The sequence below is a fragment of the Ostrea edulis genome, chromosome 7 (assembly GCF_947568905.1).
Source record: "Ostrea edulis chromosome 7, xbOstEdul1.1, whole genome shotgun sequence".
In the NCBI taxonomy this organism is placed as follows: domain Eukaryota; kingdom Metazoa; phylum Mollusca; class Bivalvia; order Ostreida; family Ostreidae; genus Ostrea; species Ostrea edulis.
This window is the reverse complement of record NC_079170.1, coordinates 86,605,708-86,622,341: the sequence shown is the minus strand read 5'-3', so window position 1 is coordinate 86,622,341 and position 16,634 is coordinate 86,605,708. Positions and strand designations below refer to the sequence as shown.

Below are 16,634 nucleotides of genomic sequence, written 5' to 3'. Positions count from 1 at the left end.
CTTGTTTGAGATGTTGTTTGTACGTTGGTCAAGTTCGTTTTGAAATAAGACTATTTAGTATCGTTTGCAGTAGTCGTTAGAATGCAAGGTGAAGATAACAAACAGTGATCAATCTCATAACTCCTACAAGAAGTACAAAATAGATAATTGGGCAAACACGGACCCCTGGACACACCAAAGGTGGGATCAGATGCCTAGGAGGAGTAAGCATCCCCTGTTGACCGGTCACACCCGCCATGAGCCCCATATCCTGATCAGGTAAACGGAGTTATCCGCAGTCAAAATCAGCGTGTTAAGAACGGCTTAACAATCGGAATGTAGCATTGCTATTTATGACTCATATTTGCAGAGACTAACATTTACAAAAAATGAAAAGGATATTTTCCTGTTATATACATCTTTGAATTTCTATCTAACCCATCTTGGTAAAATTCACTTTTGATGTCAAGTGCGCTTCTTTCCTGGAATAGGATGTAAATCGGATTCATACAGTTGCTCAGTCCATGTATGGTAAACTTGCATGCGATTCTGTTACCCACTTCAATGTGCATATATTTGGATATGAGATCGATTGTTTACACATAAGATGTTAGTTAGTAATGCAAAGATTTAACGATGCAAAATTCAGAAAACTCTATGAAAAGGTGAAGAACAATGATTAATCTCACAACTCCAAGAATACAAAATTAAGAAATTCAGAGTAGGAAAACAACTGATCTCTGGACATACATGAACCAGTGGTGGGATCAGGTTCCAAAGAGAAAGCATGCCCTGTCGACTACTAAAATCAACCTTGAACCATATATATATATATATATATATATATATATCAGGTAAACGCAGTTATTCGTTGTCAAATTCAGTGTGGAAAAAAACCCGGCCGCAATTAGTATCAACTGACAGATTGAGAAGTTACTGGCTTTTATTTTGATATTTGAATATTCTATTTCACGTTGTTGCATGTATTTGAAATCGAATTAATTTCTTTTAAATAAGCATCACATATAATCATATATTAACTCTCTTGATTTTCGTTTTCTTTTTTTTTCACTCGTTCCTTTAAGAGAAGACATTGGCGATTCTTGGGCTTTCAAGTATAATAATATCATTCCCTGTTTTGATATGACACATTTCCTTCATCGACCACTCATGCTGCACATTTGGTTTACCTTTATAATACGTTTTGCCTGTCACCTCCCCTTTTATCCTGCCCAATATATTGTTCTTCATAATTACAAATCTACCAGGGTATTTTACAACGGATAGTAAACAATTGCCGTTTGGTAAGAGGAGAACTTTGAACATTCCTTCTTCGCTTGGTCGAGTAGTCTTGCTGCTCAGAAACGAATTACCAGATTTCATGTAAAGATATGAAGTTTGCCATTGGAATGACTTTATGAAAAACACGTTGTATTTCATCGAGACGGTTTCAAAGCAAAACTGAGCGTATTTATTATGTGGTGCATAACCTGTACTCCAAACTACACCGGTAGAAGCTAAATTCATCCAATGACCTGGAAATACAACCGACTGCAAAGCAATGCATTTGGCTGTCAAATAATCACTGATTTCCCGTAAGCATGATTGTACTGTAGTATTCCTGTCACCTTTCAGAAAGATATCCAGTTCCGAAAACTCTGCTATGTTGAATGATGACAAAAATATAGCATTCTCGTGACAGGGTTCCAGTATTTGTGTTAAAAAGTCGACTCTCCTGCTGATATCGCCTTCTATATACATTTTCATTTGCTGCGTGGTCGATTTGATTTTTTTATCACGGGTAATAGAAAATATTAAAACTTGCATCAAACATCGCATGATCGCAACACGTGCATACACCTTCAAAAATTCTCCAACCAACTTGAGGTTTCTTTCATCTAGGCTATCTTTATATCGTATAATGATTGCTTCTAGTTCTCCTGAAAAGCCCATCCCTATTTCTTTGTATTTTAGATTATCTGACAGCCTCTTCGCTTGTGTTACTGTCAGATTCCTTGATTTATGACTGGTAATCAATTCATCACTCCGTGCATCAAAACACGAACAAAACGCATGGAATTTTTCATCGATATGTTCCATTTTCTTCAACATCCGAAGATGTACTTTTTCGGATACTATAGAATAAGAATCCCGGTGCTCTGTGATGAATAGCAAAATTTTACCAATAAATGCAAGAACGTGTGCTACATTTTTCAGTAATGGTACCTGAAGGAGATCGACAGCAAAAGAAATTAGACTCTGAATGATTTTGAAAACAATTTCCCTTGGAGTTCGCATACATTCTGCTGCTTTTGTGAACAATTCTGTCGCGACATCCCCGGGGTCTACTTTTGTCAGACGCTCTAGAATCTTACGTTCATTCGGATGTGTCTTGCTGTCTTGTCTGAGAAGCTGCAATATGTTAATCACTGCGTGTTTTGCCATCTGTAACGTGAAATGATATGAATGATTTCTTCTCTTAACTTCAACATTACCAAATTTTGCAAGGAAACATTAAAAACAATAATTACATTATTTATCAACCGATGGAAATACCCATAATTTTAAAGATTCCATTTCATAATCAGTAGTAACTGGTAACGTTAAACAAAATGATTCATAAAGTTTGACCAGTTTGATTGGAGAGGTTAACTCACTGGTAATTCTACTTTTCTATTTTCGGGCTTTGGTAACAATCTTGCTCTCTCCATTTTCACTATAAATATTCTTATTGTCATTATTTTACCCTTAGCATGTCATCTGAAATTTCAAAAAAAAAATCCAGATGTAATGATTTATAAGGTAAACAAACAGATGGTTAAAGTTTCTAAACGAATCTTGAGGGTTAGAATATTTTTCATTAGATTACTGAAGTGGCTGATAAAGATTATTCAAACTAGGATACCTTAGGAAGGTTTTCACTCATAAAGAGGCAACAAGTAGCAGATTAAATATCTAAATTTAATTGTACAATCTATTGTTTTATAATAAACGGGCAGAGACAAGGAAATAAATAAAATAAATAAATAAATAAATATGTATATATCTATTTTATTTATTTCCTTGTATACATACATATATATATATATAACTTATACGGTACCAATTTTGATGCACCAGATGCGCATTTCGACATATAATGCCTCTTCAGTTATGCTAAACCGAATTGTTTGAAATCTGAAATAGCTATGAAGTTTTAGAACTTAATATAGCCAAAAACAGCGTGCCAAAAAAGTGGAGCCAAATTCGTCCAAGGATAAGAGCTATGCATGAGGGAGATAATCCTTAATTTTGAAATGAATTTCTAAATTTTATAACAGCAATTAAATATACATCCGTATGTTCAAGCTAGTACCGAAGTACTTAGCTACTGGGCTGTAGAGACCCTCGGGGACTAACAGTCCACCAGCAGAGGCCTCGACCCAGGGGTCATAATGTAAAACTTATACGGTACCAATTTTGATGCACGAGATGCGCATTTCGACAAATAATGTCTCTTCAGTGATGCTCAACCGAAATGTTAGAAATCCGAAATAACTATGAAGTTTTGGAACTAAAGATAGCGTGCTAAAAAAGTGGAGCCAAATTCGTCCAAGGATAAGAGCTAGGCATGAGGGATATATATATATATATATATATATATATATATATATATATATATATATATATATATATATATATTCAACTACGTATAAACAATGCTTTCCGGAACTCCCAGCTATTAGTATCGTTAAAAGCACAAGTACTCTAAAGTTGAAATTAAATAAAATATGCTAGAGTTCATCATTGACACTATTTCCGTGGTCTTTGGTGATCAGGTCTTCCAACAGTCTTTTGGAATTCCCATGGGCACAAATTGTGCTCCTTTGCTAGCTGACCTGTTTCTATATTCATATGAAGCAGAATTTATTCAAAAACTTCTACTTGAGAAGAAAAATATCTTGCTTTGGCCTTCAATTCGACATTTAGATATATCAACGACGTTTTGTCTATTAACAAGAATAACTTTCATCCATGTGTGGAATCGATTTATCCCTGTGAGATAGAAATAAAAGACACCACAGAGTCGTCCACTTCTCCTTCATACTTAGAAATTTTATATTAAGTAGACATTAACGGCAAACTGACAACTCAACTGTATGATAAACGGGATTATTTCAGCTTCTCCATCGTCAGCTTGCCATGTTTATGTAGCAATAGTCCATTATCACCTGCATATGGTGTTTATATCTATCAAGCGATTCGATACGCAAGACCTTGTTTTGCGTATAGGCAGTTTTTAAATCTAGGCAAGCTACTGACATACAAGTTGATGGTACAGGAGTTCCAACAGTCTCGATTGAAGTCAGCATTTCGCAAATTCTAAGGTCGTTCTAACGATTTAGTTCGTCAATACAATATATCATTGGGCCAAATGCTGTCTGACGTGTTTCACACCGATTGATAGGCCGTTCTTGGCACATTTATTTAGACTACGGATAACTCCGTTTACCTGATCAGGATATAGGCTTCACGGCGGGTGTGGCCGGTCGGTGGGGGATGCTTGCTACTCCTGGGCACCTGATTCCATCTCTGGTTTAAGATTTATGAGGTTGATCGCTGTTCGTTATTTTCGCCTTACAGTTAGTTCAAGTGCCATGTCAAATCGATATAGTCATCAATTAAAATATCCGGTGGTAAATATATCTTATTGACCGTTCTTTTGAAATCCTGTCCACTAATTATTTTGCATGAAAAGGTGAAGATAACGAACATTGATACACCTTATAAATGTTATAAAGAATACAAAATTAAGAGTTGGGCAAACACAGACCTTGGTACATACCAGAGGTGGTGTCATGTGCCTACTCGTAAGCATCCCTTGTCGACCAGTCACACGTGTTGTGAGCTCTATATCTTGATCCATAGCAAAGGTCATTGTATTAAGAACGTTGTTATGAACGGCCTAACGATTGGTATGAAACACGCCACAGAGAAGTTAAATTGGTGAATTAAATAGTTTTAACGACCATAAACTTGTAAAATTCTTACTTTAAACGAGAATGTTGAAACCCCGGTAACATCAAGTTATTTTTGCAATAGCTTGCCGCGATTTAAAAACCGTTCATACAAGCTCTTGAGTATCGAATCAATTGAGTGAAATTAGCAGTGTATCAGGTAATAATGGAATATTGCTACATAAATATAGAGGTTGGGGATGGAAAAGCTGAAGTTGTATTTGTGAACCAATACTCAAACGGTTATCTCTCCAAGCTGGCGTAAACGGATAAAATTTCAAATATTGAAAACGAAAAGGTCAGCACTGGCTGTGGCTGTAGAATTTGGTTTGCATTATTGACATGACACGTTAATTATGTTGCTTATCATAGAATATGAAATTTCTATGTACTTGTATAAATATACAAAGTGACATGTTTTGGTAAATGTATTATATCATTGTTTAGATTATTCCATTTTGTTAATTGTACATATCATTAGCGAACCCGATTGAACTGATGTGGCTGACCCACAAAGATATTCGTTGCCCCTCGCTGTTGTTGTTGTAACGCCCCAAAGTCCTAATTTAAAAGTTCAATAATTATAAGGGAAACAGATTTTTCAAAAATGAGCCTCTTCCTGTGTTGATTGATAATAATTCTAGATACAGTAAAACAAACACGGATAAAACGAAATTACGGCTATAGCGAAGTGAAATCGATTTCCCCGACAAATTCTTTATATATTCTATATGAAAATATATATGTGTCTATAACGAACACGGATATAGCGAATTTACGGATATAACGAAGTAAATTTCTGTTCCCCTTGAATTAAAAATAAATGTAAACATCTATAACGAATTTTTCACAATTCTAAACTCGTTGTTACTTTTAACAATCGTTTTCCATTGCCATAAAGGATCCACACTTAATACAACATTTCTGTTCGTATTTTTTCAAAAGAGGTTGTTAATGCAAAGCAATACTTACAAAACCGTTTTATAGCGAATTCATTATATTTGAATTTCGAATTCGTTATAAACGTATAGCGAATTACGCTTATAGCGAATTTTTATAGAATGTCCGCAGAAATTCGCTATATCAGAGTTTTACTGTATTAGGATATCTTTACTGATAATTTTTACATTACTACATATCAATCTGTATATCTTTTTAAAAGAAATATTATCAAACATATATTTATGTCTCGTGGGAATCCGAGTTAGAATAGGTCCTCATTGCCCGTTGCTTGTCGTAAGAGGCGACTAAAATTGGGTGGTCCTTCGAATGAGACCGCAAAAACCGAGGTCCAATGCTACAACAGGTGTGGTACGGTCAAGATCCCTCTCTGCTCAAAGGCCGGAAGCATCGAGCATAGGCCTAAAGTTTGGAGCTCTTCACCGGCAATGGTGACGCCTTCATATGAGTAAAAAAATCTTAAGAGGGACGTTAAACATTATGCATGTACAATCAATCAATCATCATTTTATGATATTTGAAGAAGACTGTTGTTCGTAGTTGAATTAATTTATAGTGTGATTATATGTAGAAGATGTGCTCTCGCTTGTTAAATCAGATTAGAGATATTGGATGAAAAAATACCGAGAGTACCGTGTGTTTCTGATAAATGATTATGATTCCGATACTGTTAGTTTTCTGTTTGTGCGGAAACATTATGATATTTATAGATATTGTTACTGTTCATATTGATAATCTTTGTTAGCACTTTGAAATGCTGAGAAGCACTTTCATTCGTACTGAGAGTCCTGCTAATTACTGATACATGCTGAGGAAAATACAGTTTATACTGTTTCAGACGATGTGAATTGGGCCGAGGCAGATTTTAAAACCATATAAATGTTTCTCGATTTTTCTGAGGAGAAAAAATCGCGATATGCATAATGCTTTTCAACTTATTGTCAGTAAGGTATATTGATTTTAAAAACAGGCCATAGACCTGGCATGAGCTTTTGTATGGAGTCAGTTGAGATACATAAACATAATGTACAGGTGATAATGGAATATTACAACATAAATATAGGAAGTTGACGATAGAAAATCTTAAATAATCCCGCCGGTTATAAAGTTGAGTTGTTACATGTAGATTGCCTTAAATGTTGATGTTGAACAAAATGTTTAAATATTAAGCAGATATGGAATATGTTGTGGTGGGTTTTTTTTTCTCGAGTTCATTGAGGTACATCGAATGGCATGTGAACGAAAATGAGTATCATTCATAGATGAAAAACGTTGTCAGGGTGTCTACATGTAAATGTTGAAGGCCACATCAAGATAGTTTTTTTTTTCTGCTGTAGAATCTTTTAAATAAGTTCTGTCTCACACGAATACCCTACCAGATGAGTTGATATAAGAACACAGTTTGTACCCATGGCGATTCCAACAGACATGATCTACAGACTACAGAGATATTATCAGACGTGAACCCAGCATCATTTGAAGTCCTACTACTAAAAAGCAGCGGTTTATGATGTGGAAAAGCATAGTATTTAATTTAAAGAAAGGAATGGTGGTGCAAAGTGTTGGAAAGTCATATTGTTTTATGTTGCTAACTTTGAAATCGTCTGTGATCTTCGGAATTGTTGAGAATCCATAATTGATTTGCACCACTTCTCGCATATGTTGTGGCACAGTATATATGAAGTTTCTCCCCAGCATCAATATGTATTAGAAAATCGATATACTATTTCCAGCATCCAGCAATTTATCTCTGTTCTGTGAAGTTTAGGAATCAAGTATAGGTGAGGCAACTTATATCCTTTCGTCCGATTGACTGGAATATCATATGTGTTTAAAACTGACATGTGATGGTGAAGAATGTCGTCTTTGGAAAAGGAACTTAGAATGCTCTTTTCATCATTTCAATAGCTCTAATTTGAAATATACTCAGTTTGGATTTCCGAATAATGTAACAGTTGATAATCAAGAATCGGTTGATGACGATATTTGTTTAATTTGATCCAGATTGACTTTGTAAAGTAATGAGACAGCTTTCACTTTGATCATGTTTCATTAAAGTTAAGAGTGTTTTTTTTAATTCAAAAATGTTGATTGGGATCATCTGGATAATTGAATGACCTATGTATAACGTTTATATTCTGTGGAAATCCAGATGTTTTTTTCCACAAAAAGAAAGAAATCATAGGAGTCATCTAATATGGGTATTTAAAATTAACACAGATGTTTTATTTCTTACAAAAATGTAGAAGTAAAGCCGGCGCTATACATCCGTGCTGACATGGCAATGATGGTGATTATGAAATGAAACTGTTCTAAAAATCATATTGGCAAGCACTGGCATGTTCAAAATCACTTCAAACATTAGAAAAGTTTTAGTACGACTCGACATCTTTCTGGTTCGTAAAATAGAACAACGATAACAAATCTAGTTTTCTTATACATCTGATATCAGATAATCTGGATTTTATCAAGGTAAAGTTTATTTTCTGAGATAGTTTCAAACATGTTTGTATTTATTTTTCATATGTCGGTTAAATCTGTAAAAGGTTGTGATGTTGCACTCTGGGGTTTTTTTTTTTGTTTTTTTTTTTTTATATATCTGTGCTTTGTTACTAGCTTGAAAATACGGATGTATATCTAATTGCAGTGATAAAATTTATAAATTCATTTTAAAATTAAGGATTATCTCCCTCGTGCAAAGCTCTTATCCTTAGAGGGAAGTTGACTCCATTTTATGGCACTCTGTTTTCTCCTAAAATAGCTCTAGTAAGTTTATCGTTATTTTGGATTTCAAACATTTCGGTTGAGCATCACTGAAGAGACATTATTTGTCGAAATGCGCATCCGTTGCATCAAAATTGGTACATTATAAGTTTTACATCTTTACGATGCATACATTATACGTAAGTTTGAAGAAGTCAATGCATACTTATTTTGAATACTGACCCTGCCCCACCCCATTGGGGACTATCTCGCGTTGCGAATAGTCAAAATATCAATAAAAATGCCCGTTGGTATAACACATCTAAATAATTTCATGGTTTATTTTGTTCATGCAAGCATAATACAGTTTTGTTCTTCTCTTGATAGAGCCAGTAGGCTCATCATTAGATAATGTGTGTGGGTTTTTGCCGGAATGAGGAATAATACTTGAATACAAATGTGTTGATGCTATGAATATGTGATCAGACCCCATTTGCAAATGAATTGATAAAAAAAATGTTTAATGTTACATAGATAGTTTGAACATTGATCTTTGAATGAACAATCTGTTCTGGATACACTGGTGGAGAAATGCTCATATCATTATATCTTTCTACTGCTCAAAACATATATACCACCGTGACAGCCCAAATAAGCAATGTAAAATTCACACTGCACAGCATAGTTGCCGTCTTCACCTTTAAAAGTCTTAACAATTGAACCATTTTCAGCAGTTTTGACACGTATGCAACTCGTATATTCAGCAAAATATGTCATTAATATATTGACACAAAATTAAAACGCAGCATCCTTTCGGTGATATTTATATCATTTCATTCAAATATATCGCTTAAGTGTTACTACTAATAGAAGATACACATTTATTATATTGGATAGTACGGTGAATTTAGTGTAAGTCATCATCAATTTGGCAAAAATGCTCAAGATTGAAGAAGTGGTAGGAATGCAAAAGGTTCATACTTTAATAACAAATATGCCTCCGTTACCATTTGTATCTCCACAAATTCTAAGATATACGATTATTTGTGTCATATTTATATTCTGTCGACTGATGCAAAACAGATAGAGTCTGTGGTATAAATTCGGTGCATCAATTTAAAATATCCAACACACCCTCTATTGGTGAGAGATAGGGAAGAAAGTGGCGTGTTCTGTCTTTGTTAAAGATTGCATGTTACCCGGTATTGTCTTGTTGAAAATCTAAGTTGACGGAAAATGGATGAATTGGACAGCAAGCTGCAGACAGCTTTCATTTAAGAAATGAACATCACTTTTGAGCTGTTCAATATGAACGAATTTGGATTCTGTGAATCGCGCGTTCATTTCACATATCTATATTCATTTACTAAAACACCGTTTGCTTACATTGCTTCTATTTTGTTACATAGAACGAACTCCTAACCCCTGTCACAGTAGTTATTGTGAAGTACGTCAACACATAGACATGATGTCAGATTTCGTCTCACCTTGCTTTTTATCAACATTGCAATGTGCACTGTATTTGGAGGTAGGATACTGTAAGATTGGGATGATAATCCATGTAAGTTCACAATCTTAATTTGAGGTGTGACTTGCGAGATCTTTGTAACACATGTTGTATTTTTTCAAATCATTACTCTCTCTCTCTCTCTCAGTCATTTGCTTTAAACTAGTTCATAATCCGTTTATTGTCAATATGAACGGATTGTGTGGCATGCTGAAATTGATTGGTTCATAGAGGAACATGTGATTTGTAATATAGATATATTGTCTTTACTGGTGACCAGTATAGAGTAGCAGCCACCATGGATTCTGTCCCATACCATAATCTTACATGTACCCCCATGACACTTCAGACCCATGCTTATTGCGTACGGCCGTAGCAGTGAGGGTTCTTTAACATGTCAACTCCTCTCGCGACACGAGATCTTCGTTTCTAAAGTCATATCCAATATGAGATATATATCTCAACTGATTTGATATGCAAGAGCTTGTTCTGGGTATAGTCAGTTTTTAAATCGAGGTAAGCTACTGACAAAAGAGTTGATGGTACAGGGACTTCAACAGTTTCGATTGAAGTCAGCATTTCGCAAATTCTATGGTCGTTATAACGATCTAGTTCGTCAATACAACCTCGCATTGGGTCAAATGCTGTCTGACGTGTTTCATACCGATTGTTAAGCCGTTCTTGGCACACTGATTTTGACTGCGGATAACTCCGTTTACCTGATCAGGATATGGGGCTCATGGCGGGTGTGACCGGTCAACAGGGGATGCTTACTCCTCCTAGGCACCTGATCCCACCTCTAGTGTGTCCAGGGGTCCGTGTTTGCCCAACTATCTATTTTGTATTGCTTGTAGGTGTTATGAGATTGATCACTGTTCGTTATCTTCACCTTGCATCCAAAAGATTCGTTATTCGCACATATAAATGCCGATCATTTGGCGAAGGAACAATCACTACCTATGTTTACGTCTTAAGTTTAACACGAACAGGGCTCGAACTCACGACGTCCCAGTTACTAAGCAAACACTACCACTGAGCTACCGCGATAGGTTTCATCGGAATGAGATCTATATGACCTCGATGTGGATGTAAGAGTTTCTAGCAGTGTGATTAATTGGTATTTTGAGTTGTTTTGTGTGTGCGTTGTTTGACTGGTTTTTTGGTGTTATTTAAGGACGATTCGTGTCATGAAATAGATGATGTGGTATTTATATCATAGAAACTTCAGTTGTACAACATAGTTTGGAGTTATCCAAGTATATGGTAAAATTGTATTTACTCTATTGGTAAATGTTAATCTATTTTATCAGATACTAGATAATTGGAAATCATTGTTTTATATAGTTGTTAAAACGTGTAAATGAGAGAGATAATAATTAACAATTATATACCTTTTAGGCCATCCTCCAGAACTTGGGATAGTATAAGATAAACAATAAAACCCACACAACCACCATGTGTTTTTATAACTACACACCATGCAGTTATCTGCATAACCTTCAACGCGATGACAAACAAGAATACATATGGTAATCGAGTTCAAGTACATGTGAATTGATTGGAAGCATATGTGATATATATTTCCCCTCAATGTCGCTCTTTAAACCGACTTTAGACCATATCCAAAATCTAGCAGTCATTGGAACACTTAAATCAGTATCGGTGATACTATGTGTGAAGATGCAATTCATTTACTAAGATTAAATGGATCTGACCTAGCATATTAATCTAATAAAGCTATCTTCCACAAAGTCATGGAACGCAATGGACACGATCAATATCAATTAACACAAGGGAAATTTCAACATCCGATGTGTTTCATGATGCATTCGTGTTACACGTACTCCCAGTCATGATAATTTTGAATGTGTTTTGTGTAAAGATCATAGTATATGAATCAGTGGATATCATTGTTGATGTAACCAAAAACTGCACAGTGTGTTCAGATTGAAAAGTGTACTACTCATACCAACCTGATTCTAAGTATAAAATCTATACCACCCGTTACAATTGTTTGAATTTGTAATCTTAACATATTGTGTTCTTATCTGATATTACCAATTATGTGAATTATTATCCTTATATTTCTGAGTATTGCTCTACCTAATATCGAAAAATATGACATTTTCCAATTTTTTATCACCATGTATTATAATGAGATTTACTAGACCACTCAGATTTGCAATTTTAGGAACAATTCTAAAAAAAAATATGTATATAAAAGGTGTCATTGCTACAGTGTATGTTTTTCTTTTACAATATTTGTTGTAAAATGATGTACCATTGACATGAAAGGTGGATGACACTAATATATGTAATTGGTTCAGTGTCAAAGATCTCTACACTCACAATAAACCGTCAGTTATTGAGACTGACAAATACATATGCCGGCCTGGAGTTTGACGTAACTCTGAAACATCTTGACAGATGCATTACCATAACGATTTGATGTTAATTATTATTCTATCATAATTTTCAATTGAAAAGAATTAATAACAGTATGTGCTTATTTGAATTGAATGTTCATATTATTTAAAAACTAACAATTACATTTGAAAGTTATGTTATCGATATGTATTGCATTGTCTTGGGTAAATGAGGATATGGAGTATGTAGGCACCATAAAATCGCCAATGTTTTCTGACAATTGAATTATTGTCTCATTCTATACTACCCTCAATTTAAATTTCACCCAACCATTAGCTAACATTTGTAGTAAAAATGACAAGCAATTGGATTTTCTAGTTTTTCGTCTATTCAAATAGCAACAGAGCTTATTGGAAGGAGAAGATAACGAACAGTGATCAATTTTGCAACTCCTATAAACCATACAAAATGGATAGTTGGACAAGCGTGGGCCCCTTGATACACCAGACGTGGGATAAGTTGTCTAGACGAGTAAACATACCCTGTCGACCGGCCACACCCACCGTGATCTACAAATCTTGATGAGGTAAACGAAGTTATCTGCAGTCAAAATCAGTGTGCCAGGAACGGCCTAACAATCGGTAATTAAACATGAGAAAGAATGTTCCTTCTTGTCATTTGAAAATCGCTTGGCTTAGATGGGGTATGATGAAATTAAATTAAAAAAAAAACACTGAACACAATCGAAAATAGAATAATGAAAACCTTATGCATTATGCTGTGACCGGTCTACAGGGATGCTTACTAATTCTAGATACCTGATCCGAATTCTGGTTCGTCAAGGGGTCTGTGTTTGCCCTTCTAAGGTTTTTGTATTCTTTACAGGAATTATGAGGATATTGATCACTGTTCATTTTTCCATGTACCAACGTTTTGGGAACATAAATAAAAATGTAATATAAACATTATACATACATCGTCATACTGACAGAATGGTATGAATTGAAGTTAAAGATTATATACATAAACATTATAGATACATTGTCATATCGGCAGAATAATATGAATGAAAGTTAAAAAGCATATACATACACCATACACATGTTATCTGTAATGAACATATTGCCTCTTTTCGAAATGTTTGCATGTAGGAGTTATCGTTTATGTGGGACGGTATACATGCACTTCCGGTAAAGAGTATACAAAATACCCAAATACAAACATTCACATTCTATGGTATGGATTTGCTTATTAGTACATTAACATTACAGCTCCTAACACTGCCGTCAAATAAACCACAAATTTTCAAAAATTACAAATACAAATATTTCCTCGAGTAAGTCATCTAAAAGTAGCAACAAACCCAAAGTTGCGCATGTGCAGTACTCGACGGTCGGCTCCATTCTAACAGATAAACCCTTCAGACATTAAAGATATAAAGAATTTATGTTCAGGTAGGCCCAGGAAATCGAATGTATTTCCTAAAATTAGACCCACCCTTATGATAATATATCTATATTTGATCAGAAATGTACATGCATGTTACTTGTCCTCATTGCCATGCATTATAATGGTACGAATCAAAGAACTGATTATAAAATCGAGGTTGAAATTATACTGGCAGTGTCGAGATTATCAGTGTGATACTAGTACTGCTTTAAAGTTTATTTTACGCAAGCATTATAAAGCCGGACTGGGGTCTTTCAAAAAGGTCATACCTACAGAATGGACTATTATCGGTACTGCATGAAATTTTACTTTGAGGATTATCAAATCTGATCAGTCATAAAAAAGGTGAATATTAAACATCACCTAGACTTTTGAATATTATGACACCCCCTTCTCTCTTTTTTTTCCAAAAAGCATATAATTCAGGGACGACAGTATTTCTTTAGTACAAATAACCCAACCAATCGGTTACCATTTTTTTTAATCAGTTGGCATTTTTTCAACCGAGTAATTGGTTAACCGACTAATCGTTGTTATCCATAGTATTTAACACATGCATAAACCAGACCGTCCCACGCGAGCGACAAGAATTATGAAAATCCGGAATACGAGTTGTTTTCAAAGAAAACTGAAATTAACGACAATCAAATGTTTAGGAGCACCCGATGATAAAGATGAAACTCATGTAATACATATAGGATATATTAAAATTCGAAAACATGAAGCATTATAACCAAGTTCTGTTTTTGTAAATTTAGGTGTTCCTACTTTTAAAAATTCTCACATTTACCTTTCTTTGTTTGCCTTGTAGTGTCACTCATGGACATTATTTGCCAGGCGTTTGTAATATGTGCACCACTGTTTAGGACAGGACACCAGATAAGAGTCAATTTGGACGTCATAAAAATCACTTAACATTAAACTGCCAATCACAATTATCTTTGACGACAATAGGCCGATGATAAGATTACTTGATTGTCTGTGTTTTTCGTATTATCTCATTGCATCTTATCCATTCAATTCATTTATCAAATATGTAGTCGGATGAAAACATGCATAGTATAAAATTTGGGATCTAAATATAGATATATCAACGAAGCCAGCACTCACTCCCGAGTGCTGAACTATGAAAACAACTACCTCATTAGGTTAATGAATCTGGAGTAAAATATTCAGAGTCCCCCTACCATGTAAAATAAGTATAAATACGGCGTACAATCAATTTATGGAAATATATTTTTTAATGTTTTCAGTTAAACAATAAAATGCTTTCTTTGTTGTTTTTTCGGTTGATGAAGGTAGCTAGTATTGCGGGTTATGCTAATTTTTTTATGCAATGATGGCTACCTTCGTCACCCAATGAAACAACAAAGAAAGAATTTTCTTTATTTATATTAATATTTTTATGTATGTTTTAAAAATGATAAGTCAAAATCTGTTCTGAAATATCATATGGTTGACCCATTGGCGTTAAACGGAACAGCCAATATACTCTTTGACCTTGATTACACTTCATATTTAGCAATAATTTTGCAGAGGAGTGGTACTAGAAAATCGGATCGAAATAGTTTGCAACAAACATGTATTCAATGTTAATTTCAAAAACAAAATATAAGAGAAAAGATTCAGTGAATGCAAATATTTAAAAATGTGAGGATCCTATTTTCGGTGAAGATGAAAAAAGTTGGAGTACCGGATGGAGGGGATCACTATGTAATACATGGTCTGGAACAGAAATAAAACGTATATTAATTAGTTCACAACCAGGTTTTTGTATTATTCACCGTCCTTGATTCAATTTGTGAATTCTCGTATGTGTGATTATGGTCAATTTTCACTCAACATAATAATTTAACATTATAGATTAGCTAGATATAGTACATATTGTTTTAAAACATATATCAAAAAGATCAAATAGGTTTATTAGCTTTTGTTATTCATTCTATGGAATGAGAAATTAATTTGGAGTCATCCGATAAAAGCGCTTTGTAACCAATGTAAAATTGATAAGTTACTTTAAAGTTAGCTAATATGTCCTATCTCGAAACCCAAGCGTAGCAAAAGATCACAGATATTAAGATTGATAAGTAAAGTTAGAAACTATTAACCAGTATTAGTAGCTAGCTAATTAAAAGAGAAAAATCGGTCACAAGTAGCCAAGTACTTGAAAATGGAAATGTTAGCTGCTAGCATTCGGCTGCTTCAAAAGTGAAAGACTGCAATTCCTAAGCAGCCATAAAAAATACTGCTTGGTTAGAAAATAACTATATATCAAATTTATTTTGATGGTGAGGAGTAATTTTCACATCAGAGTACACGGTTATGAAATTGAAAATGATCACGCTTTATGTGGCCAACTACGATATATGTCTTGAAAAAAACACCAAGAACTTTGAAGTTGACTATAAAACTTTCAATAGTAGGCATTGGTATAACAATTATGTGCAGATAATCACATTGTTCCTTTCTAACATTCTTTAGCTTTGCGGAAAAGTACAGAAGGATCGAGATGTAATCCTTTATTTTTCCAATTAATGTCATTTATCATTATTTAGATAAATGTCTTTAATCTATGGGCAGGCGCGACAACTCCTGCAACCTTGTCCCTGAATTCCAAACGTTTTAGCAATCGAGCATAATTATTACGTGTCAAGCCTAGTGACCCGGATCAT

At 34.5% G+C, this 16,634-nt stretch overlaps 1 protein-coding gene across 1 annotated transcript; it reads right to left on the bottom strand.

Annotated features, from left to right (window-relative positions):
• Positions 1 to 907: 907 nt before the first annotated feature.
• LOC130047531 (uncharacterized) lies at positions 908 to 14,820 on the bottom strand. Its single transcript, XM_056142818.1, has 2 exons — positions 14,753 to 14,820; positions 908 to 2,424 (listed from the first exon to the last, which is right to left on the bottom strand). The coding sequence occupies exon 2, from the start codon at positions 2,422 to 2,424 to the stop codon at positions 1,060 to 1,062; it is 1,365 nt and encodes a 454-aa protein (XP_055998793.1). The 5' UTR covers positions 14,753 to 14,820; the 3' UTR covers positions 908 to 1,059.
• Between the last annotated feature and the right edge of the window lie 1,814 nt (positions 14,821 to 16,634).

Bases quoted from the DNA above. Each gene is read 5' to 3' on its own strand.
- LOC130047531 (XM_056142818.1), bottom strand. From the start codon at position 2,424: ATGGCAAAACACGCAGTGATTAACATATTGCAGCTTCTCAGACAAGAC.